Source organism: Anticarsia gemmatalis, chromosome 5, assembly GCF_050436995.1.
Source record: "Anticarsia gemmatalis isolate Benzon Research Colony breed Stoneville strain chromosome 5, ilAntGemm2 primary, whole genome shotgun sequence".
NCBI classification, from domain to species: Eukaryota; Metazoa; Arthropoda; class Insecta; order Lepidoptera; family Erebidae; genus Anticarsia; species Anticarsia gemmatalis.
The window spans coordinates 9,250,850-9,276,622 of NC_134749.1; the positions used below are offsets into that span (position 1 = coordinate 9,250,850).

Consider the following 25,773-nt stretch of genomic DNA (forward strand, 5'->3'; position numbering starts at 1 on the left):
TTCAACTAACCCTAATCATTAATAGGTAATTCGGCTCGCTATCTTTCGTGAAAGGGCCAGGGGTTACCTAATAATTGTTTTCGGCCGTTACGCGTACTACTGTAACCCGTCCAGATCGTTTACGGTCATTCTCCTAATGAGATTAATGCATCACTACCTTAGTTACGTACTATAGCTTCGTATTAAGTGATACACACGTACAATATGTATATTGTATACGTCTCGTTTAGATAATGCTTGTTTATTTTTATTGCTTTAGTAGTTTATTGTTTTAGTTAGGCGTGTAATATTATAACGGAGAACTTGATTTCTTGTTTTAATAGTTTTAGGAATTGTGTAATTATTCACGCAGGTTTTTGATTGCGGTTTGTACAGCTAAAATATCTGAATACTATATTGTTATAGTATGAGGGGGCAGTAGTGATGTACGAAAATTGCATCTGTCTTAGTCAATTAACCAAAAAGACCCTATATTGAGTCCTGTATAAAACTTATAGTTAAGGCATTTTTATTAAAACCAATAAATTATGACTTCACTATATCACTATTAAACTATTTGTTTTCACAGGATTTGTGTTGCTTTATATTTGAACATATTATTTTCAGAAAAACTTCAAACTGTTGAGTTGGGCGTTCACTGGCCATGCTCCTTTTTTAATTAACTACTCTACTTTTTCTTTGCCGTTTATTCATTACGGTACAATCATTCTTATTTCTACATAATTTTCCTTTTAACAGAAGCCCATTCTCTAAATATATTACTTGCAATTTTCAGATCTATCTCAGTTTATAAAAGTTAAGTGATTAAGATATCAGGTTTTTTTATATTGAGTCGTTTGTAACTTTTTAAATTACTAAAACATGCGGTATAATTAAAAATATACTCATTAAACTTGACACTTCTTGCATAAGTATGTATACTCAGACCTTCACGTATCTATATTCCAAAATCCTGTTTCTGTACATTTCTTTTTCAATTTACATCAGTCCCTACGTTTTATCGGGGGTGAAGAAATAAAGCACGTCCCGACAGTGAGCAGTTTGAATTAACCTTTCGAGTAGCCTTGTAGATTCGTGGCCCGGTTACGAGCGGGTCATCTGCTAGTTAATATTCAAAGGGTCGCACAATCACGGATTCCGTACGCGTCTCTGTTTCACCGACGCTCACTCCGACCGCCCGAAAACCTCCCTTTTACTTACCGAATAGACTACCTACGCTGTTTGTCTGTAAAATTAGACAATTTATTCTGACAAAACAAATTTTTGTATCTAAACTGTAAACAGAGCAGGGGCGCGTACACGAAATTTCATTACAGAGTAACCATGTGTTCGGACAATAGGTATCGCGCAGAATATTCACGTCGCCTGGGACCCTCTATTACGGTTCGTTCGTTTACTGAACAAAGACTGACATCTGAAAATTCTTTTTCTTATAAAAAGTTTTTCGAGAGTGAAATATGAAAGTGTTATATTCGTGTAATCAAGGCCGCTGGAGTTCGATAAAGCGGCTTTTCCCGTATATCTTCTTTACTTTATCTATAAATAAACACGTACGCCGTTTTGTAACATCCCTGCGTGCCGCTCCCTCGAGATACGTTACGTGTGGAAGATAAGTGAAACTTCCGAGATAGTAAAAGGCGCGATTGATAAGTATTACTTTGTTCGCACAAGACGTATGCTAAACTGCACCACAAAAATAAAATTATTCAGGTCTACTTGTAAGATCTTTTTTGTTCCTTTATATCCATCCAGATACAAAGATAAAAATTACAATTTTTTTTGGTAACATTTAGAATTAAACTTCTTAATCTAATTACGCAAGCAAGCTGGAATGATAAGACAATGTAGAAAGGAGTATGAAGAGATTTATCAAATTGAGAATATGTGGCAATCCACAATCCAGGATCGTTTCATTACGGTACAAATCTGATTTCACGTTCATTACTTAACTTTTTGATCAAATTTAATTCAGAATTTTGAGGATTGTTCGTCCAATTTCACGGTTGAATGGATTTGTTTCGTTTCTGCAAAGAAATGTTTCAATGTAAGCCTACATTCAAATAATGCGAAGGGGGATTTATAGGAGCGGCCGGTCGAAGTGAAGTATTCACGACTGAATAAACAGAGAGATTCAAAGATAAACCGAAATATAACTAATTGATATGAATTTATTTATGCGTTAGCTGAAAAGATGTGATATGTAAACGATTCTATAAATAGTTATTTGTATTGCGTGACCTGAATAGCTTTATTTGTACTTACGAGGTCTAATATTTATCACGGTAAATTTACAAGTAGGTAACAAACGTTTAATCAGGTAGGTAACTCTTAACGCTATGTTTTATATGTATTGTTTTATTAGAAGTTGTTCAACCCTACGCCTGACTTCAGCTCAGCTTTAGCTACCAAACTTACTCAACATTATCTTAAAGTCGTACGAGTCCAATTATAATTAAAATTTATGACCCCTCTCATTATAATGCAAGTATGCTAATTCCTAGTTTACTATTATTATAAACGACGGAGTTATTATGTCGAGTATTTTATATTCTTGTCTCGCCATTCTGATATTTAACGAGCTCTGTGTGGTGAAAACTTGTATTACACATTTACTCGTTAGATTCATTGACTTGGTGCCGTATAATTATGTCAACTAACGAAACCATCTTTGTCATGGATCTTGGTAAATTTCATGCCAGTTTTAATACAATACTGATTTCCATGATTCAGAAATATCTTTTTTTTTTTCATTATTAATCATTTGCCCATTATTTTGTATGTCAATTATTTTGTTTAAACATATTTATTTAAGTAGTAGTTCTAAGAGTGTGCTTTGTTTGTGGTCTCACGTGTGTTTTTTGTATTGTTACAGATATCACCGATGTGCGCGGGAGAGGAACCCAATCTGTCTTTTAGACGGATGCCGTGAGCTCTAGCACCAGAGGCGCACGACGTCGCCGTGATGAGCACAACCCGCCATAATGCGTCGGCGGCCATTTTAAACCGGGAACTGACGCGTTTGTCGGCTCGAGATGGCCGTCAATCGCGGCGCTCGCGCACTCAACCAACCCGCGCCCGCGCAATCACATACCCCTCCGCGGCACTATGAAATGTGGAAACACGGCAAGTGGCGACAGAAAACGTCACCACCAAGGACAAACGCAGCCGTTAGGGTTCCCAGATAGAAACATTGTATAGTGAAATCCTTAGAGGCCTAAGTGTTACTATTGTGTGTAAATATAGTGGTGTATAGATGTTAAGGATGGCGGGAGAGGGTCGAGGTGCGCGGGCGCCGCTGCTCGAGTGTGGCGGCGGGGAATTCGCGCATCCGCACAAGACGTCGGCGCCGCGGTGCTGCTTCTGGCTGGCCAGCCACGTCAATGTGAGGAAATGCGTCGCCGGCATCATGTGCATATCCGTCCTCACCATATTCTTCTATACATATTATGTCACAGTACCTCTAACAAGGTAAGCAACGCGCTAGTCAACGACCTAATGATTCATATAAATTCATTATCATCGTCACTGAAGCGAAGTGAAACATGATTAATGGCTACAGTAAATAAGAAAGTAAAAGTACATTGTCCGTTTCGTTTGTAATTATTATGAATTCACTTTTAGCACGCTACGTTATTAAACGATTAATTGCTTTTTAAGCAATAGTATTCTTTCAATGTAGATCTGATAGTTAAATAACACACGCAAGCGAATGGCGAACTTTTGTTTTTCATTAAAACATTATTCGTTGAAATTTTATCGAAACTCGCCAGAATTTAATTAATTAATCTAGTTGAAAATATGCGTCATTCGCATAAAATCCAATTTGCTCCCTATCGGGAGCAAACACGTCGCTGATACGAATTAATAATATGAAATTATCGCATTCGGACAGTTCATGTCGTTATTTCATACTCTACATTCATGGGATTAGAGTCACTTGCTGAAAATATAGTTACACTTATTTATTGCATTAATTGTTGTTGCTGGATAAACCTTCCATAACTTACACAAAACTATACATAATTAAACTCTTTATAGGTATTTTGATTTTATTTCAGAGGTTCTACCATAAAATTTGCATAAATTCATCCTGTTCTTATCCCATGTTCGGAAGGTATATGTAAACAAAGCTCCGATTTGGGGGTGTTTTCCGGTTGAAATACAAGAAATACATGCGGCACAGACATGTTACAAGAGGACTGAACTCATTTAGTTTACAATGTATATATTTTATTTCAATACCAAAGGATTCATTATGCATAAAATTGGCAGTTAATACCTACAGGAAATTGCTTCGCGGAAGTATTAAAGACGTTTAACTTTGTGCCGAGCGTCCTTGTCGCCCTTTGTTTGGCAGCTTTTCGCAGCTAAATTAGGACGAGGAGGCGAATATTTCAGAGTAATTTATAACGTGATTTTATGTAATTAGGGCAGATGGCGTGTAGCTAGGACCCATAATATTTTATTTTATCGGCTTAAAATTACACCGCGTCGAGATGAGCGGCAGGGGCGGCAAGTTTCGCCGACTCAGTTGAATTTATAGCAAAACTTGTGTTCTGGCTAATTAATGGAAGCTGCTCCGCTAACGCCCTGCCAACTCGCTGATTTAAACGCATATTGTTTTATAAACGTTTGTTTAGTATTTGCGTGTAATTGAGTTTATCGGTCAAATTATCGGCTTCTTAATTTGCATACAAATCCCACCTCATTAATGCTAATCGGAACTAATTACATTGTTTATTGTAAGTAAACATTCGCATTTTAGCGGTATACAGACGGTATTTGTGCCCAATACGCAGGTCGGTATGTCTTTTAAGCGTCGTCGTTAGAAGTTTCCTCTCGGTTGATTCAGGCGTGGCTTTCATTAAAGCAAAGAGGCCACAAGACTCAGCCGCCGCTCACAGGACCACTACCGCCTACGGATAAAATATTTCCACAAATTCCTGCCTTTATTTATTTTACGCTATTGAGATAAACCTTAATGGCGCTTTGATGTGGCTCCTACTTGGAACGCAGCTTTAAGTTTGGCAGTCTTTGATTGATTTTCTTGTAAATTTCGTTTTTGCGAGGTTACTTAGTACGCAAATGGTATTACTGGAGTTTTAATTGCCGGCTCATTTACTCAGGTGCGGAAAAATTGCCACGATTATCGTTAATGAAACAATTTATATAAAAAGGGAGAAGGTGAATCTTAGAAACTCAAATGAATGCCTCAGTAATTTTGTGTGAGACAATTCGTGACAACCTGAAATCTTGGGTTCGATACCAAGTGAAAAGATATTCTGAACTTTTGGGATACACAAGACTTTACATATATGTAAACTCAAGCCAATGTAATTGTAATGTTATCTGTATGTGTTATCTGTATAATAACATGGATTTCTCTACAGTCTAGTATGGCGTGACCGGGTCCCGCGGCCATTGTCCCAATGTTCGCTGCTCGCGTCCGAGCAGCAGGCGGCGCGCGACCACCGTTCGGACGCGCGTCTGCGCATCGACGCCAAGGTGCTCGTCATAGTCGAGTCGGCCTATTCGCGACTAGGACGCGATATCGCCGAGTTACTCGTCGCCAACCGTATACGGTAAGTTCAAATTCCCAACAGGTGTGAAAACTAGAAGAACTCATTTGGAACGAAGAATCGAAAAAAAAAACTATATTATTATCGTTTCCCCATGGTTAAGGCGTGAAATAAAAGATTAATGGGTCGCGACACGAATTCGCTTTAATTTGTTATGGGTCAGAAGTATTGCTAGTTTCGATTACTGAAACCTAAGTCCTCTTTTCGTATGGTCAACCAGATTAACAAATTGTTAGTCAATAAAAATAAAAAATATACTTATGGAACATACCTACGTTTTGAACATTATACATATATTATAGTTAAGTATTCATGTATTCACACATTGACTGGACACATTTAATCAACTTATATCTGGTATTGGAATCATTCGATTCAATGTAAACTCTGACGAAACAACAAATTATTAACTACAGCTTGCATTTCGGAATTTCCTTCTCGGTTTAAATACAGTAGTCAAACAACGCAAATGTATTATCTTTTAAGCATTCGTGTTACATGAAAGGCCGTGTTACCACGCCCTTGCAACTTTGTACAAAGATAGGAAACCCAAGGCACCTAAGTCTGTTATCAGCTTTACCGTGTCTTATAAACATTAACACTGTTTAATGCCAAATACCTTATTCTTACATGAATATAATGTCGTTCAAAAACTCTTAAGTTAATGTATTATTTCAGAAGTGTTAATATTTTTGTATTGTTTTATCTGCTTTGTGTTTGTATAGTAAGAATATCATCGACCTATATTGCCGGCCTGAGATTGACAGACACAGCATATTTTATTCAAAACACTAAACTGGGAGCGGCCTCAGATATAAATAGAAAGGCGGAATATAGTCATCGCATTTCCATATCCATATCCATACATGTCTTTTAAAAAGCAATTTCTTAAAGTTATCATGTAAATATTTACCGAGCTTCGCTTGATGGCTATTATAGGGCGATGTTTACCTCCCTTTGTTTGTTTTTCCTTGTTCAGAGCGAGGCGATCGGTTGTGTTCGTTGACAGCTAATATGCGCGCCAGTTGATGTACTGCATCGGGAAACGTATTGGGGAAGAATCTATTTATTTCCTACAACCTGATAGGAAGTAACGACGGTTTTGTTTTAGACGTGTTGTTGTCTTATCTTATTCCTTTTCTTCTTATAAAGCCGACGTTATTTGAGTGACATTTTGGGCATTTTGCTTTTACGCCGTCTTAGGCACTTACAATTTCTCAGTTACGGGAGAAACTCCTAAAACGCCGCTCTTGGGAGACGATATAATTATTATAGTATATTTTTTTATCACAATCTTAAATAAAGTTAAATAGCACTGGCCGTTCTCTTGCTTTAATACGTTAATCGCATTTACGGTACCCACGAGGAGAGGCAAGGTGACCTTTTGGTAGCCGTGATTTCACGACCCAAAAGTTTGCGAAATTATCTAATTAGCACTCATGGGCTTTCCCGTTATGAATATACTTATTAATTTCTTGGAAACAATTATCAACGTATTATTTCTTAACGAGAATATGAATACACAAACAAGGAATTATCTATTGCTAACCTTTATTAACCTTACGATAAAAACATTTTAATTGTGGGCGGTTTTGTTTATCATCTTTTATATTTAGTACTTATTTATTGCATATTCATGAATTGCTAAATCAATTCTTGACAAAGTTGTAAATTTGATAAGTGTTTTCATTTACATAGTGTTCCGTAGGGTAAAACTATTTTAAAGCTATCTAAACACTCGCTTTTCAAAAGGATTTTAATCGCTAGATCCTGAGCACTAACGCGAACACTGGGTAAGCCGTTATGGACAATGAGAAGCCTCCGAAATTTGGACGATGAGTCTAAACTTACGTTAGCCTCGCTAAGTAGGGTAAGGATTAGAGAAATAACCGACAATAATATTGGAAATACAAAATCAGAATGAACCACTAGATTTCTATAGAATTTAATGAAAGCATTACGTTAATTTGTAGAACACTGAAGCTAATGCTTTCGTAGGTCTTATTTAAAATAAACGTACATTGAAGATTTTCCATTTTAGCTGCATAAAAATGCTAGTTCCATTATTTAACACATCACTGACCAAATAAACTCGTAAATCGTCCAGTATTAAAATGTCGGTGTTTATTTTCCAGGCTGTATGTCGTCTCACGGGCCGGTGCTCGACGACGTCATACGAGACTTTTTGCTCGTGTCGGGTTAAAAATCGCTTTTCTACCGAGTCCCAGTAAACTGGGCTACGCTCCGAGCTTGCTTATGAAATGTTTGACGGCCCAGGAATTAGATTTCTCCCCGATTTTTTGTTGATCTTTTTCGTCCTTAGGCCTCGTTTTATCCTGTCTATCGGTAGACTGAATTTTCGCTTATCGAGATATAAGATCATAGATTGTAATGGAAAGGTTTTCGTACGTTTAGATTTTTTGCTAGAAACGAACGTTACATATACGGCGTAGTAACAACTAATAATAGCATGCTGCTCTATCAAAACTTGTAAGTTATCGAACTTTTAAATCAAGCGTAGTACAAAACTACTATCTTAACAAAAATATAGTTTATAAACAATAATCGCAAATACAACAAAAGCGAACGTTATTTTGCACATCAATATTGACTTGACGTGTTTAGTGGTCATCATTTAATATCAGTGAAAGTTCTAATGATAATAATAGGCAATCGTGTTGCGTTAGCGCGTGAATCCAGTATAATAACCAGCTTAACGATGCGGAACGTTCTTCGTTATCAGACGATTCTAATTAACTTTTTATAGTGTATTCGAAGAAACACACATGTTTATTTCATGCCTTCAAACTTGAGATGTACGACACTTCTCATGCATACAAACTGCTATTTATTTGTAAGTCAATCAATGTTTAATTGAGCTCGTAATTTATCATTGGATATATGTGTAAAAACTGACAGCAAATGCTGTGTTTGAATTGATACTACATTTGTGTTTAACTCTTCATAAAATTGACAAACCACATGCGATATTGTTGCATAAATTCTTGATAGTTTTCTTAAATTTATATTTATTTTTCTTTTAATGCTCTAACATGTATGTGCGCAGTTTCAGTTCTTCTAGTTTTGTAAAGATAAAAGGATCTTTATGTATTTACCTGTTAGAGTACCTGCGAGAATTTCCGCTACAAAACTGTAGTTGCTTAAAAGTTCAGACGAACTACTTGGTGAAATACGTCCACTGGGCAAAATACCTAAAACTAAGTCAGGTAACATTATTATATATAAAGATACAGCAATTTGTTCACCTTCTTTGTCAGGATAACAAACAAGTACATTTCATTATATTAAACTTAACAAAGTTTTGTAGGTACAACATACAAATAAAATATCGAATTATTATATTATTATGTCTTCTATGTCCTCCTAATTGAATTTAATTTGCCAATTAGCTGCGGTCCCATGAGGGGTGTGGACTTCGACAACGGTTTTAATGAAGGATCACCTTTATAACTTGTAGACACACACGTAAAACAAAAGGCTCTATTTGACCCGCGGGTCTATCATAAAACCCCATCTTAATGCTCACGAATACAAAAGTGTAACAAACAATATCTAAACATAGCAGACATTTATATATTGTAAAACAACAGAAAATATTTGCAATATCGCATATCTGTCAACAATCACATAAAATCCCCGCATTCAGATCCAAGCGACCATCAAAACATTCAGTTGTTTCACCGTCTAACCAAATTGAAACTGGTGTCGTGGAATCATTTATCATCAAAATATTCGATATGGATTACATTTAAAATAGCAAACAAAAGTTACATTGTTTAAATTCCTCTTTATTATGAATTCCATTGACCCAAATATTGTTGCTTAAACAGAATTACCTCGACCTCGTAATGCAGTGGCGGTCTAATTAGCTGATAATTTGGAAACAAACACCAGCTCGTATGTTGGTGGTAGTAATGTAAACTTAATTAAATATAAAGCAAGGTGTAAGGTGACAGGTGAGCCGGTAAGGTGGTAGTCACCGCGAGGCGAGGCGAGGCAAGTCTTGCGCCGCGACTCGACTACGGCGAGTCGTTGTGGCGACAGTTAGTTAGTTAGTAGTGCCATTAGAGGCAAGCCCGCGGCATCCCGCCCCCTATCTCGCCGCCTCGTTCTCCATTAATGCTCGTTTGTGTCAAAACGACTTAATATAAAGTAATTAAGTCGTTTTGACACTGTTTCCTTTAATCCCGCCCGAAACCTTCCTCGTAAATACAAGTAAACTGTCTTGCGTATACAAATGTAGGTGTAACTACGATTCGTTTCGTCGAGTTCCGCTTTAAAACTTAGAGGCAACGGCTACGGTAAATTGAGTGTAAAAGAAAGATTAGCTGTTTTATTCGTGCTTGTACAGCGATCGAGAAGTTTTTGTTTTACAAATAAAGTGGTGCGAAAATTTTCCGAACATTTCCGCCTCTCTACGCTGGAGGTACGGAACAACGTATTTACATTATTGGATAAACTATCCTTCATATGAGTTGTTGGTAGTTTTCGAGTTTGATTGCTAACGTTCACTTGACCCTCGTGTGATGTGAGCTTCGGCTCTGTTTATTACTACTCCCACCCCTCGTAAAACACACTTTATAGTGCACAAGAGGGTAAACCACTTTTTTAATAGAGCGTTAATGGTTATTGTGTTACTCCGGCGACAATACTCAGCTCTTAGCCACTTCAGAGCCATTCGGTGCAGTTTTAGTTCACGTAACACGAGGCTCAACGTTGATGACTTCCATCGCAATTCTATTTCTTTTGTTCTGGACCACGCATTATTTTTTATTAGGAAAAATTAAAGGTATATTCCCGTTGTCCACCCCCTGCTTGTCCACCCCGGGTGGACAGTGACACAAATCTTTTAAAAAGTTCTCGGTGTCCACCCCTGGGGGACAGTGAGAATTAATTTTAAATTATTCCCACTGGCCACCCCGGGTGGACAAAGACACGAGTTTCATATTACTGTTGATAATGTTGATAATATGATTAAACTTTAGACCTACTTATTTTTTTACACCCAATTCCATCAAGCGTGGACATTGAGAATGTTTATTTAAGCAGTGGCTTTGTCCACCGGTGGTGAACATCGAGAGTAGTAATATGAAACTCGTGTCTTTGTCCACCCGGGGTGGCCAGCGGGAATAATTTAAAATTAATTCTCACTGTCCCCCAGGGGTGGACACCGAGAACTTTTTAAAAGATTTGTGTCACTGTCCACCCGGGGTGGACAAGCAGGGGGTGGACAACGGGAATATACCAAATTAAATGCCTGACAATAAAACTTCACGGTAAGTGAATTTTATATTGGCCAATTTAAAGTCTCGTAGTAAAAGTTTTCTCTAACGACTTTACGTGGTGTTCTGGGGGTACTTCTCTAGATGTAATGTATGTCTTTAATTGACTTTAAGTCTTATAGGGCTTACATTTTCGAGTGCTTCCTTAGAAGAAACAGCCAAACGTTTCAGTTAGAGAGAGAGACAAGTTTCCATTAGTACCTAACATAAAAACGGCCACGTCTGGGAGCATTGCCGAGTTGTCCTCAATTTAGGCAGGCAGCCGGTCCGTAATTGCTACTATCTTTAGTTATTCACGCCTACCATACTAGTACGAAGATGTGACTGCTATTAGAGTGAAGTTACCTAGCTGCCTACCCATAAAAGTTTTATTTGCATATTTTGACTTATGTCTTTATCCTAAGCTAAGATCTAAAATAAGAATTAAAATGCCAACGTAACTTTAGCTTAATTAACTATGTCAGGTGTAATGGCTGACACACCCTTACACCCTTGAAAGTTGTAAATACGCCGAGCTAATTGTCTTAAGCTACGCCTAGCGGTTGCCATGTGGTAAACTACCGGGTAATGCTAATTCAGAATAATATAAAGATTTGGTTAATTTTTTCTGTTTTCTGGCAAACCTTAGCGCAATTATAGCGGCCTCTTTACGATAACTGGTGTTATCCTAAGGGGGCGGCAGGTCACCAGGGTCGCACGCCGTGACATTGCTCCCCTTTATTGAACTCACTCGCGCTCCCTTATCACGAATTAGCCCTTGTCGCATTCGGTTCACGGACAAAGTAGGCCGTTTCGCGTGCTCTAATTTAAACAGAGCGCTCTCTCGTTTTAATGTCAGGACACTAATTAAGGTAATTAGAAACATGTTAGCGCAAGCTAAATAGTGACGCAGAGCTCACGTCTCTCGTTTTGTCCTCGTAGTTTTATGACCGTCGAAGTTAACATAAGCGGCGTGTTTTTAAAATGCACATAAAATTGGCAAAGCTATCGTATCAGGCCGTTTGCTCGGTGAGTAGGTATACGAGTATGTGCACAAAGTTGCCAACGAGTCCACCGTACATTAAGACGGAAAGACGGACCGATTCGAGTAGGTAAATGCTGTTTGCAAGTTGCCATTCGCCCTAGACTCGGCTGGAAGTGCTCTCGGTCTGCCAAATTGAAGCGAAACTTAACTGGAGCAAAATGAACGGTCGTCTCTCTATACCTGTATGCTACTCACTACTCTTTTTACTACGGTTGACCGATGAATTTTCATACTACAATTTCACGTTGACCTGCATTGAATTCGGAGACTTGTCAGATTTTCCCAATATCGATAAAATGGGTGCTTTTGATTGAAAATTGGAAAGTATCCTAAAAGCGAATGTTTGGACAGTTCAATTTTCAATATTGCCAATCAACTTCGGTGGCTTGTTCAGTGTTTGACAAGGGGACGCCATTACTCGGTTCTATTTAAACTGTACAATTTTATGTCGCGGAAGCGAACCACCATTGCTTTAATTATAAGATATCTCTTTGAAATTATAGCGTTGAATTTCAAATGTTTCCGCCACAGTTACATAATAATAAATGCCTGAAATTCTGAAGAGGTTGAATATTAAAGTAAGGCTTGGTTTACTTTATCGAAATAATATTTAATGGTGAAGGGAATTCGACTAGATGATGTCTGTAAGCCTACAATCGTAACACTGAAATTGGATTCTGTCGGGACCATGAAGCAGTTGCATACCTTGATATCGTACATATGTATTCTCTCCTCTATAGTGCTTGAGTGTCTACAGGTAGCGCAGGCTGCCACTTCACCTTCAAGGTATTGATCTCAAAAACAGGCCCGTGCAGTTATGCAGACAACAAATTTTAATGTTTATTAGAATTCCAATTTTGCATTGAATATAAAACTTTTATCAACTATAGTTAATCATAAACAATTATTAAGATTTCAATAAATAATTCCTTGATAACTCTTTACATGGTATAATAAGTTAGTTGGTCATATAGTCGACGATTGTAATCAGTGAGAAACTGTTTGTAATTATTTAATTCTTCTTTTTGTACATTTAACTTCGATAATATGAAGTCAAGACACCTATACAGATAATAATATGTACAAACGCACAATGGACCAAACAAAGTATTACAAATTGCTATGGTTGAGATAAATGCTTACCTTAAAAGTAAGCCACAAGTGCTATTGACAAATATATAATCGCAATACTCGCAATTTTGTTCACTCATGTACATGTACATATGTATAAGATAACAAATTCTCACTTGGTTATACTGCTGACTCAGTGCCCGACTGTACTTCGCTGACGCATGGATTACATTTCGTGGCCTCAGGACCTTTTCAAACGATATCAACCAATGTTTATCTTTCTTTTGTCCTAGTTTTATTCCCAACACACAATGGCAAAACTTTGCCCTTCATCAATTTTCCAAGCGCTGAATTGTACAGCCATAACATTATTTTGTACGGCTTTATAATTGCATTTCTATTTGTTTAATTTTAACAATGTTGGAATGTGGATAGTTTAATTATTATAGAGGCTGAATACTGAATGTTTAAATGCGGTTCAAATAATCCCTTGAACTATTTCCGTTGCAATGTTTAATATGCAATATAATTATATTGGCGTAAATATTGGATCTAGTTATTTATATTAACCAAATGAATACGACCTTATATGAGAAGATTAGTGCATTAATTACATACATAGATCCGTTTACAATATTACTGCATAGTGCGTGTCAGGTTTCGAGTCCTTATCTTATTATCTTGTCATGAAATCATTGTTTAAATACCTACCAAATGTAATCGGGTTTAGTATTTTGATAATTTGTGTATTTGTTGTACACAGGTACAAAGTGGAAGTAGCGGGTAAAAGTCTACCTGTGCTCACCACATTGGACAAAGGGCGATACGGCGTTATCGTATTCGAATCGCTATCGAAATACGCAAACATGGACAAGTGGAATCGGGAACTACTCGATAAATACTGTCGAGAGTATTCTGTCGGTGTTGTGGCGTTCGCGACGCCAGGAGAAGAAACCCTTGTTGGTGCCCAACTGAAAGGATTCCCATTGTTCATGCACACTAATTTGAGATTAAAGGTAAGCCTTTCGTCATCATAAAAACACTACGCTTCCATCCCTAACGCATAAAACCTTTTAGTAAGTACCAGATTTTTGTAGGCCATGATTTATGATCCAACAATCCAGTGTCCGAATATAAAAGTGTTCTGACGTAAAACCTTCTATTTCGACAGCTAAAGGCTTAAATATTATAGTTGGTCTGATGTAACCTACTTGTATTTTCGACCATTCGACCCTCATAAAGCTTAATGCTTCTGCTGTAATCCGAATACGTAAATCGGACACGATTGCATTTCGCCGAACACATCTTATGGACCGCCTTCAACATTACAAGCGGTTATAAGATCTTAGTGGCGTAATAAAACAAGAGTTCCTTTATAGAGACCGTCTGTGAGGAATTCTAACTGCACAAACACAGACAACATTAAACCTTTGTGAACCATTATCTTTGTGTATTTTATAAATTGAAATACCCATCTTAAAATATGTTTGTATAAAATGTTTTTCGTTTTGCAGTAATCTAACTGTCAACAGCATAGTCATGTCTGGGTGTTTCAAACTATACCGAGAAAACTATGTTTATTTTTTGTTGCAATTGTTTGATTTTTTTCTTAATATCAATATATCATTAATTTACTAGCAATTATACCTGCTCATGGAAACAAAGACGATAGACAGATTATCGCGCTAGTGTACTAATTCAAGTATATTGTTCTAAGGACGCAACACTGAACTCTGCGTCACCCGTGCTTCGACTAGCGCGGGCAGGAGAGACGGCTTGGGGCTCACTGCCTGGTGATCACTGGGCAGTGTTCAGAGCAAACAGCACCACTTACGAGCCAGTTGCCTGGGCGCTCAGGCAAAACGAATATGGATCTGAAGGTAAATATATTTAAAGAGAATTTACGCTATTACTTTGATAATATAATTATAGTGTGTGACGTTAAATGTAAAGTGCCTTTAGACCTCTGTCTAACTCGCTCACAGTATAAACTTATTTGTGAGATTGACAGAAGATGCTTGTTGCAGAAGATACTTTGCATCCGCTGTTTGAACGTATTTAATACTTTCCACGACCTAAAAAAATTCCATGTGCAATATCCATACTAATATTATAAATCGAAAGTAACTCTGTCTGTCTGTTTGTTACTCAATCACGTCTAAACTACATGCATGAAATTTGGTATGGAGATATTTTGATACCCGAGAAAGGACATAGGGTACTTTTTACCCCGGGAAAATTACGCATTTCGAAGTAAAAGAGTTCGTTAAAGTAAAAGCTAGTTTTCTTATAAACTTAATGAACATTATATTAAAATCAGGACACCAAACATTATTCGAAGACTTTCTTGATAAGGTCGAGGTGAAATTTGTCGCCCTTGCGAAGTTCGCAACGAGATGCGACGTGTGACAAGCTGACTAGGCTGGTATTCTCAGTGATTGAATGACAGGCTTTACTTTGTGTTACGAGCAATAAACACCAGAGTGCCTTCGATTTAGTGGTATGGTTTCGTGGCTTTACAACTTGGCAAGTAGTAGCCGCATGACTAACCCAGTGGCCTTAGCGCGACTTGCGAAATGATAAAGGCATACTATTATAAACATAAAGATAGGTTAAAATCAAATTATATAGTATTTCGTTTTTGCAGACGTGTACCACATTGGTACAGCTCTGTTAAAATCAGCTCATTCGTCTTTTTGTTAAGAAAACCGTAGTAAATTATAAACAAAATCTAAAAATAAACGGTACAAAACTGTAAGAAACAGTACTTCAATATTGTATTATTGTTTAAATTTCTAAACATTTCAAAAGCACAAAGTGTTTTGTTGGAAAACCGACGAAGTTTCTCATACTATTTTCCAAGCAAAAATATTCCGCTTTATTTTAGCTACACAATCCACTTTTACCAAGGAACAAAGTAACAAGGGAACATTACATATTTCACGTATACTCTGTTCGCATGTAACAGTAGTTTCGAATAACATCAATTAATAATAATCACGCCCCGTCATCATGTCCTAATTAATGGAAGGAATTCCATAACACTTACATTGATTCTACCAATCTATTCTTGATATTAATATCGTATTCCTGCCAAGGTTTTCTCTGAAAATTATTATTAAGGATATAGTTTCCCGCTTACTAGCTACATAGTTTTCCGAACTGAGTTGCGCAAGTTCTCAGGAACTGTTAATTAGTGCAGAGAACTTTGCGACTTAGGTACCTTTCTTTATATTTTTGAGTACCTTTCGAATCATTCACTGTATTTGTTTAATGGTAATATATCACTTAATCGGTTTGTTAATGCAGCTCGAGCGTTCGTAAATAAATGCACGTTTCGTCTTATAAAATCTGGACTTTATTTACCTCCTATTTACTTGGCTCTTGTGTTTCTGTTGAACCAAAATCATCCTTACGGGCACAATTATTAAGTCCATTATGATTATACGTAGGCTTAGAATAAAGACCCATTATGAAATTCAATTTTATGCTTTAAAGAAAGTCGGCGCGGGGAAAAGGCAACAATGAATTAATTAAATTAATTTAAATAATCTGTTTAATTTTAAGTAAGCCTAAAAGCTGCACACAGCTGGCGAAACAGATTTAAAAGCGACGGAAAATTATGTTCTGTCAGTCTATAACAAAAAGTATTATTTATAAGATCAATTAGTTATCTATTTATGATATTCATACCACTTTTAAAAACACGTACATATACTTAGAACAGTTGCATGCACTCGGGAATAAAAAAATGAGGAAGTAAATTTACAACATGCGAAAATTTCTATTTATGAAATGGCAGAAAGAAGACATGACAAAATATTAACTTATAAAGTATTATATTGGCCCAGTTTCACATGTAAATTCGATTTTCTACCATTGTGTACTAAAACATATCCGCTCAAAATGCGAGTCTCCTGACGAGACAGATGACAGTGCGACTTTTTAAATTGCTTATAGTTTCACTTAAGCAATTATTAGAAGAAATAAAATAATTGAAATACTGAGAACTGACAAAACCTTTTGGTATAGACAGTAACAATTTATTTATTCAGAAGGTTGAAATTGAGAAATATTAATGTAATTAGGTCTGTTTTTCGTCGAAATATTTTTGTGGTAAAGACTTCCTTCGTGTCTGACTGCCTACAATTGTACTATTTGTATTCGCGACTGAGAACTAACGACTGATCGTATTTTTGTACCGCTGCGACCAATGCAAAAAGTAGGTGTTATAAGTTTGAAGTTTTTGTCCAACTCGGTCTGTCTTTGACACCGCAGTGCTAGGTCGAATGAATTAGTAATAAACCCACGTTTATCTGGATGGAAAAACTTTGGATCGGTAGAAGTTTTACACTATATTTTTTGCTTAGACAATTAAAATAGAAAATGCTTAGAAATACGACACTGGTGTTTAATTCTGTTGACAATTGAATTTAGTATAAATCATTTATCCTCAGTATCTGTACTCACAGAAGGGATGTAATATCAACTCTTTTAGGTTACGACTTCATTCCTTAAAGGTACAAGAATGGTTCGTTTCTTAATTATAGCGAAAATAAAACAATTGATCTTATAATTTCTCTTTGTTCATTTATGATCTCAGCAATTCAAGCTTTTGCCCTTTACCTAAATAAAGGCCGTGTCTGAATAATAACGATGTTTACAGAAGAGCGCATGCCGTTAGCGACAGTGATACAAGACCACGGACGTTTGGACGGCGTCCAACGTGTCCTGTTCGGCTCGGGTCTACAATTCTGGTTGCACAGGATACTGTTCCTCGACGCGCTCAGCTACCTCAGTCATGGCCAGCTTAGCTTGAGCCTCGACAGGTGGATACTCGTCGATATTGATGATATCTTCGTGGGAGAAAGAGGTATGTGCGATTCGTTTTGTGATAACGAATGGTATTTAAACGACTGGAGACTAGCCGGTTGATTTTTGAGATTCACTATATTAATTCGTAGAAAAGGAATGTGGTTATCATAGATTCTTCAAACTTCAAGAATTTGAATATGTTGATGTATGTTACTTATCATTTTACTGTTTTATCCAGTAAATTAGCTACTAATAACTTTTGGTCAAACCTTGTGACTCGTATAAGATAAGCAAACTGGGAAAATATTAGGCGTTCCGTTGCATTGAATTTAAATGCAAGACCTTTGACAATGTAGCGTTATCTTTTGTATTGAGGTACAAAATTATACAATAATATCTTGAAACCTGAATACTCCTACTAAAATGTTAGTGTTCATCTATTCCGAATTTCTCAATCAAGTTTCAACGTTAGTCAATGTAGTAATGTTCCAATCGAGTTCTCTTTACTACTATAGTCTAATCATAGTCTCCGCTTTACTCTCTCGCGCTGAATACATATCGGCAATTTACCCATATTCACTTATAAGGGAAAAAACGTATGGAATCCTAAGCACTCAGTAACGAACGGCTCTCAATCAATCTAACGTTGTATAGCCTTTGTCCTACGTATTAGTATGCGAGGAAGATTTGAATGATATTAGCACCTAGCTGCACTGAATAGTAATATGAGCTCATACATTTGTAAGTATGTAAACTAATATTTGTATGCACCGATACATGGCTTGGTGATCGAATACCCAAGCCTAAACAGATGTAATGCTGACATTTAGTAGTCATTAAGTTCGATGAACCGACATCGCGTGCCCTTGAAAATGCTTTTAGCGTATTATGTGAGTTTCATAAAACTGATACGTCATAGGGCAGTAAATGCTATCATAAATCCATTATGGGACTGCGTAAAGAGGAAATGTTAGTTCATTACGTTAGGTTTTGATAGTGGGCGTTTTCTATTCGTCTATCATTTTGGTATTCCTGTTATAATTGATTAGTGCTATGTTTTCTTCCTAAATCATACATTTTTCTTTTTCTAACAAAATTTTAGAAGCTTGTACTGGCTTAATATTAAAATCCCATTACTTTCTAACAGTGTCCTCGTCTCGTATTCAGGAACTAAATATTGTATGAGGTCGCTTAGAGAATTAGTAACATAGATTTTTTGGTAGAATGCACTGAAACACAGAGTACAATTAAATTTCTAGGACCTCTTCTTACTTTGCTTGAGGTACGTACAAGTGCCGGTAGCTAAATATCGGGTTTTACTGCTTAACTCACAACTAGGGAATATTTTTATAGTTTGTTAAGGTGGTCACGACGCTTCTACCAGTGCGTCAAAAGGTCGGGGATTGGATTCTCACACGTAACAAATATTTGTGAACCACATATAATTATACTTTGTGTCCTTTGTTTGTATGTTTGTAAAAGTCTCCGCGATACAAGAGCAATTCTTAGTACTGGAGTTGTCTATTATGGAGATGAGATAACTAACACAAACTAAATTATTATAATTATTCTAAACTATTTTCTTTGTCCAGGTACCCGTCTTCACGAAGAAGACGTAGCCGCCATGTTGGCCTCCCAAGCAGCTCTGCAGCGCTTAGTGCCAGGGTTTAGATTTAACCTGGGCTACAGCGCAAAGTACTACCACCACGGCACCACGCTAGAAAACCGAGGAGACGATGCCCTGTTAAGGAATAGAGAACATTTTACTTGGTAAGTTTCATTGAGTTATTCATATACTTATTTTTATATACACAGCTTGTTTCCATGGAGAACCGAAATAAAGAAATCATGCATATTTCCAAAGGTGACATTAAATGGTTCTGCTAATCTTTAAACTACGAGAAACTTTTACTCGTTTTTGGCCTATGTTCGTTCAGCAAACTCTAATAAGCTTTGCAACTCTAATACTACCACTTACGTATGCAGCGTACTGTATAATTATACGGTGAAGTAACCACAGTTGAAGACGCAAACTTAGTTAACCCGCAACTCTTCATAAACTTAATATGCATATGGGAAGCAAGTTTCAGTTAATTAAATACAGACGTATCCGTACTTGTGTCCGTCTTCCCAACTTTACTTATTACGGAACTATGTATCTTTGAACTTTGTACGTAATTCTTATAAAAGTAGTAACTTACTTTATATCAGTTTCAATCGCAATTACGTGGATGTATCTTTTCTCGAGCTTTGTAAGGGTGAATGGATGAGCGGCTGGTAAAGGCATAATGTTCTACACGATTTTGTGACGATCGAATTTCATTTGTTTGTTTTTTAAAGACGTTTTGCTTTTAAAATACTAGTACTTAAAAGATTTTACAAATATACCAACAGACACTAGATAAAAAAATACTACCTGTGGATCACACAAGCCTAGGTTCGGTGTGGGGATCAAACCGCGACATTTTTATTCAAATTGGATTTCAAAGGTATATTTTATGATACATTTGTTTGTAGTCTTTGATGTTTCACCAGCTTCACACACAACCGTATATTAAAATTCCTTAACTACACGCCGTAATAAATTCTGCATACCATCAATCTAAAAATAATGGCGTGCCCAAAAACAACCACAAATATCCTGTTCCTAATCTCTTCCATAGATTAGAATTAAAGAATGACATCACACGTTATTTCATTTGGGATTAGTCATAGCTATGATGAACAACCAAGGAACAGCTTATGAATAATTGTACGTATGTTTCCATTTCCGTCGCATTCGTTCTCATGAATACAGACGGCCTATTTGATAGCAGGAATTCTAAGCCTGATATGATATTTATTATATGTCGAACACGAATATCAAGTTCTTTATAGAATGTATTAGCTTAATATTTTTCGAATACATATTACTAAACACTTGTTTTGTCTGTGTTGTCGCACGACAAACTATATTGTGATACTTTTGTTCATAATTACGGATATCGTTCAATACCATTGTCAATATCGTACAATTTGATTTTCATAATGAAAGCTATTGTTTAGTAACGTATTAGTCCTTTAAAAAGTTAATTCCGTGTCCTACTGCCACAATAAAGTGATAACATCGAACAATCGCTATAAAATGCACTAATCGCTATACATTGTCAACAGGTTTTGCCATATGTGGAACCATCAGCAGCCGCATCTCTACAACAACGTTTCCCACTTAGAAGCCGAGATGATGCTCAACAAGCAATTTGCCATCGAACACGGCATTCCAACCAACTCTTGTTATTCAGTATCTCCACATCATTCCGGAGTATACCCAGTACATGAACCTTTGTTCGAAGCTTGGAGAAAAGTATGGGACGTCAAAGTGACCAGTACGGAGGAGTACCCGCATTTGAGACCGGCGAGGTAAGTTTTGTTTGACTACCCTCCTATAACTACTGTGTTTGAACATATAGTAATTATGTGTGCGTTAATTCGATTGCCGTGCCCTTTGTGGGATATTGTATTATTGAACTGTAATTGTATGTAATTAGCGCTGTGTATTAGCGGTAAGGTGGTTACAACCTTGAGCCGTGTTACGTCGGATGATAATGTATGGTAATTTCCATTTCAGGCTTGTGGTAATCTGTTTTATTTTCTACTTGAAATAGTCATTGTATGCAATTTGTTTTAGAAAATTAGTTTCCGCAAATTACCTGTAACATCAAAAAATTGTACCAAAATGATCGAACTTTTTTTGTTTTCATATACGATCTTTACTTATAAAAACCCATCTATACTAATATTATAAAGCTGAAGAGTTTGTTTGTTTGATTGTTTGTTTGTTTGTTTGTTTGTTTGTTTGTTTGTTTGTTTGTTTGTTTGTTTGTTTGAAAGCGCTAATCTCAGGAGCTACTGGTCCGATTTGAAAAATTAAAAAAAATTTCACTGTTAGATAGCCCATTTATCGAGGAAGGCTATAAGCTATATATCATCACGCTACGACTATTAGGAGCGGAGTAGTAACGAAAAATGTTACAAAAACGGGAAAAATTATGACCCATTCTCTCTTACGTGACGCAAGCGAAGTTGCGCGGGTCAGCTAGTAGCTAATAAAATCAAACAGTTTAGATTCAGTTTCCTTTTACCAATAAAACTTCCAAAAACAAACTCGATAAACACGAAATAATTCCAGAGCAAACACGAAAATCGTAATAGTAACGTTCGTATAAGTGTCCCTGTTACTGGTAAATGTTTGTGGCAACTGTGCGGTGGTTTCCAAACTCCTATTGACCGCAAACGTTGCGTTGCGCCACTACGAGTATCTCGATAGCCAGGCTAGGCGCCGACAATGAAATTCCGATAATTATATTACCGGTTCGCAATGTGCATTCGCGAGTATCGTTCAACGAAAAGTGTGTGCACCTACTCAAAATGACCGGGTGTTATGTTGTTCTACTAGCTCCGAATTGTTAGTCCAAATATAGCGTGAACCACTTTAGCTGCTAATAATTGTCAGTATAAATAACTAAAGAGTTAATAGATTCCAATAATTCATTGAACTATGGGGTATTTTTATTTATCAGGCCTTAAAAAGTCATTCAGTTAAACACATAGCATTTGTTATTGTGCAGATGTGTGTTACACACCTTTATCGCGACATCTAAGCAACGTTACTTTTTTGTGTTAAAAGTCGTAAATAGCCCATTGATACGTGGGCCACTACTTATATTTTGAGCCTAACTATGAAAAACGGTAAATATGTGAGTGAAAACTACTTTATCGTGTTCTTGGGTATTCTTATGCATGATCTAGATAGATTTTTAACCGACTGAAATATTTTTTTAATATTTTTTTTTCTTTCCCGAAGACCCCTCAAAAACAGGGTGTTTAAAAGCATGACCTGTTTCTTGTGCCGATGAAAAATCAATGTTAATGCTATTTATTCTTGACGTTTTGGGACTAAATAAAGTCATTTGATGTCAAACTGTAGTGTATGGCGAGAAACTAATTAATTCGATTATTTTCGTGCACATAATAGCCGGTTGTTTAACAAGATGCGTTAGGGCGGGCATTGTCATTATGGAACTCGACCTGTAGGATTGTGTGGTTTTTCCATATTTTAAATCAGTCTTTCGGTAAATTTTTGATTGTAAATCAATAAAAATTAACCATTCTGCATTTTCTAAAGAAACTTTGGGCCGTGACAAAGTTTTTGTAAAAAATCAAGGGACCATTTGTTTCGAAGTGCATCGAGCGCGAATAACTTTTTCTGGATTTGGTTCATCTTAAAGCATCCATAAAGTCGACTAACATTTATTTTTCGGCTCATGCGCATAGATCCTAAATCTGTGGTCTATCACAATTTGATACATGTATTTTGAAGCAAAATGATCGAATTTTCAAGCATTTGTTCGCACTAATCGGCGCGAGTACCTTTGCGAATTCTTGTAGAAAAAAAATTGGCTCATTTAGAAAAAAACTTCTAAACGAAAATGTTCTCTCCAAATATTTTATATCTGAGAGTGGAAATAATGTTTAGGATTGTGTCAATCTATTGATGTGTCAGGAAACGAAAATGCATAATTAATTTTCGCACAGCATCGATTTTTCCGGACACAACTGGTGACCTTGGACGACCTTCAGGAATTTCATTGGTGAGGGAAAAATAATCATGACAGAACTCCATTTATTGGCGTTTTAAATTTTCAAAGGATCAAACTTTATCACCAAAATAATAAATAAGTCGATGTAGGCATGACTGTTTCTATAAGTCACGTTGAAAGTCGTAAAAAATATTTGTACGAAAATGTTAACATCCTAATGCCATTTTCCCGCACACTTACAATTTTCAATCGACGATATTGAAAATATTTTCATTGCAGATTTCAAAACTTTCTTCAGAATGTAGTAATCAAAAAGGTCAAACTTTACGATGAAAACACCAAATGGGGTCTAAAACAATCAGATTCGTCAAGGCTCAAAATATAAGTAGTGACCTAAGTATAAACTAAGTTTTTAAATTAAAGACTTCAAAGAACTCTGAGATCCTCCCACTAACCAACGTTGGCGTTCACATTAAAGATTTTGCCTTATTTATACATATACAACATTTTCGCTTGGAAAGTTGTAGCTACAAATTAATATCATATTTTGTTGAAAACAATCGTGTATTGTAAGCAATACTTCCATATCATGTTCACAACTGAATTAAAAGTTCATAGAGTTGCCTTATCCACATCTATCGCTGGTACACTCAGCTCACTAACGTACGTGCAATTACATCGAATGTAATAGTACTCACTAATTGTACAACACTAATTGTACCTCTAATTCTATCATACTGGATAGGTATAATAATCGTTATCTGTATTTTGTAGTTAACTAACGTGGTAGACCTGTGATTCTAACGTATTCGAAACATTCACAAAGTAGATAATGTAACACAATCCTGAAATTAAGGTTTGAAATCAGATTTTGTGCCTATTTGTTTCTCTCAAGTAGGCTTTTTATATACGCCGTTACCACTGCGTTGGGAGATCGTGGTGGGGTTCGATTCCCACACGAAACAATTATTTGTTTATTACACAAATAGTTGTTTCGGGTGTGGTTGTTCTTTGTGTCTGTCTTTTTGTTTGTATGTTTGTAAAAGTCCCCGCGATACCAGAGCAGTTCTTAGTGTGGGAGTTGTCTTTTTTTAGAATAAACAGATTATTGGCAATCTATCGTTCGCTTTGATGAAAGTCACTGCTAAGCCTCTAATAACGAGCCTTACCACCTGAAATAAGATTCGACAAATATACAAAAGTTCATGTATTCTACTTACCCCCAGTTTCTGAGTTACATTAAAATTTGGCAGTAGCTTATTTATTTAATAGCGTTTTTTTATGTGAGTTTAAAACGCTATTGAATCGATAAATTACCACTAAATGTACCTCAGATACCGGGGGTTAGACATGGAGTGGTAGGTGCAAAGTGCAGCTCCGCATATGCAAGGTGGAAAGGTATTCGGTAGGTGCAAAATTGTGTATAAGGTACCCGCGGGTATTAAGGCCTAGCTAAGGGAGATTTGTAATAAAATGAAGAATATCCAATATAATCAACCAGTTTTTATAATAATCAGTCATGTACTTATATTACTAACGAGTTTAAACAAAAAATAGCTTCTAAAGCTTAAAACTAAAACATTATAACACTTTAAAAAAAACGCTGTCTTTAGGCCTTATTATAATAGGGTAGGGTAAAAAGGCCTATACTATAAACTATTCAAAAATCAACTTAAACTAAGTAAATTAGTATTCTTGACATCAATAATCATTAACATAAGGCAATAGAAAGCATAGTAGTCTTAATAAATTAAATGAATTGCCCTTATTCGCATCCATCAGGACATTGAAAATCATCACTATATTCTGCAGTCAAACCGACACATTCATCGTGGTACCACTTGGAGCATCGCAAACATTGCCTCATTGCATCATCCATTCTATCTTCTTTGCAGGCATGACCGTACCGATAATTTTTTTTTTGTGATTTATTTTTGTCAGATCGCCTTCTGACCACAATGCTCGATTGGGAGGCATCGTGACTGTAAGCACTGAAAACAATAATAAATAAATTGAAAATATAAACTACCCACTAACAAACATTTTAAAAACACGCTCCTACTTATATAGCAGTTAAAAAAATAGGAGTATAATAAGGCCTATTGTAAAATTTTATAGGCCTTAATATCCGCCAACCACCTATTTACAGAAAAGAATAATAATATAATTTTTATAACTACAAGTCTCTTAAAACGGTAATCTAAGGACAAGCATACGTTAATATAATAAGCGGACAATCAATACAGGTTTGTAAATATGATATTTTTTAAACAACTTACGTTTTACTGGAGTCATTTTTTATAATTCGTGCTGCTGAACCGCACTTCTGAATGATTTCGACGATATTTGCGGGGGGAGAAGTGCAAGAGTGTGTCCGCCACTTTGCAGCGACTCGTATACGC

General features: G+C 36.4%; 1 protein-coding gene across 5 annotated transcripts in view; it reads left to right on the forward strand.

Moving 5' to 3' along the window:
- Nucleotides 1–25,773, forward strand: part of sfl (N-deacetylase and N-sulfotransferase sfl) — an 89,429-nt gene that overhangs the window by 44,422 nt on the left and 19,234 nt on the right. For all 5 annotated transcript variants that reach the window (XM_076114688.1, XM_076114689.1, XM_076114687.1 and 2 more), the window contains 7 exons: nucleotides 2,873–3,468; nucleotides 5,391–5,582; nucleotides 13,741–13,993; nucleotides 14,695–14,857; nucleotides 17,644–17,850; nucleotides 19,385–19,562; nucleotides 20,946–21,191. In XM_076114688.1, the coding sequence (XP_075970803.1) occupies nucleotides 3,254–3,468; nucleotides 5,391–5,582; nucleotides 13,741–13,993; nucleotides 14,695–14,857; nucleotides 17,644–17,850; nucleotides 19,385–19,562; nucleotides 20,946–21,191 (1,454 nt within the window). In that variant the 5' untranslated portion in view covers nucleotides 2,873–3,253. The remainder of the gene's footprint in view (nucleotides 1–2,872; nucleotides 3,469–5,390; nucleotides 5,583–13,740; nucleotides 13,994–14,694; nucleotides 14,858–17,643; nucleotides 17,851–19,384; nucleotides 19,563–20,945; nucleotides 21,192–25,773) is intronic.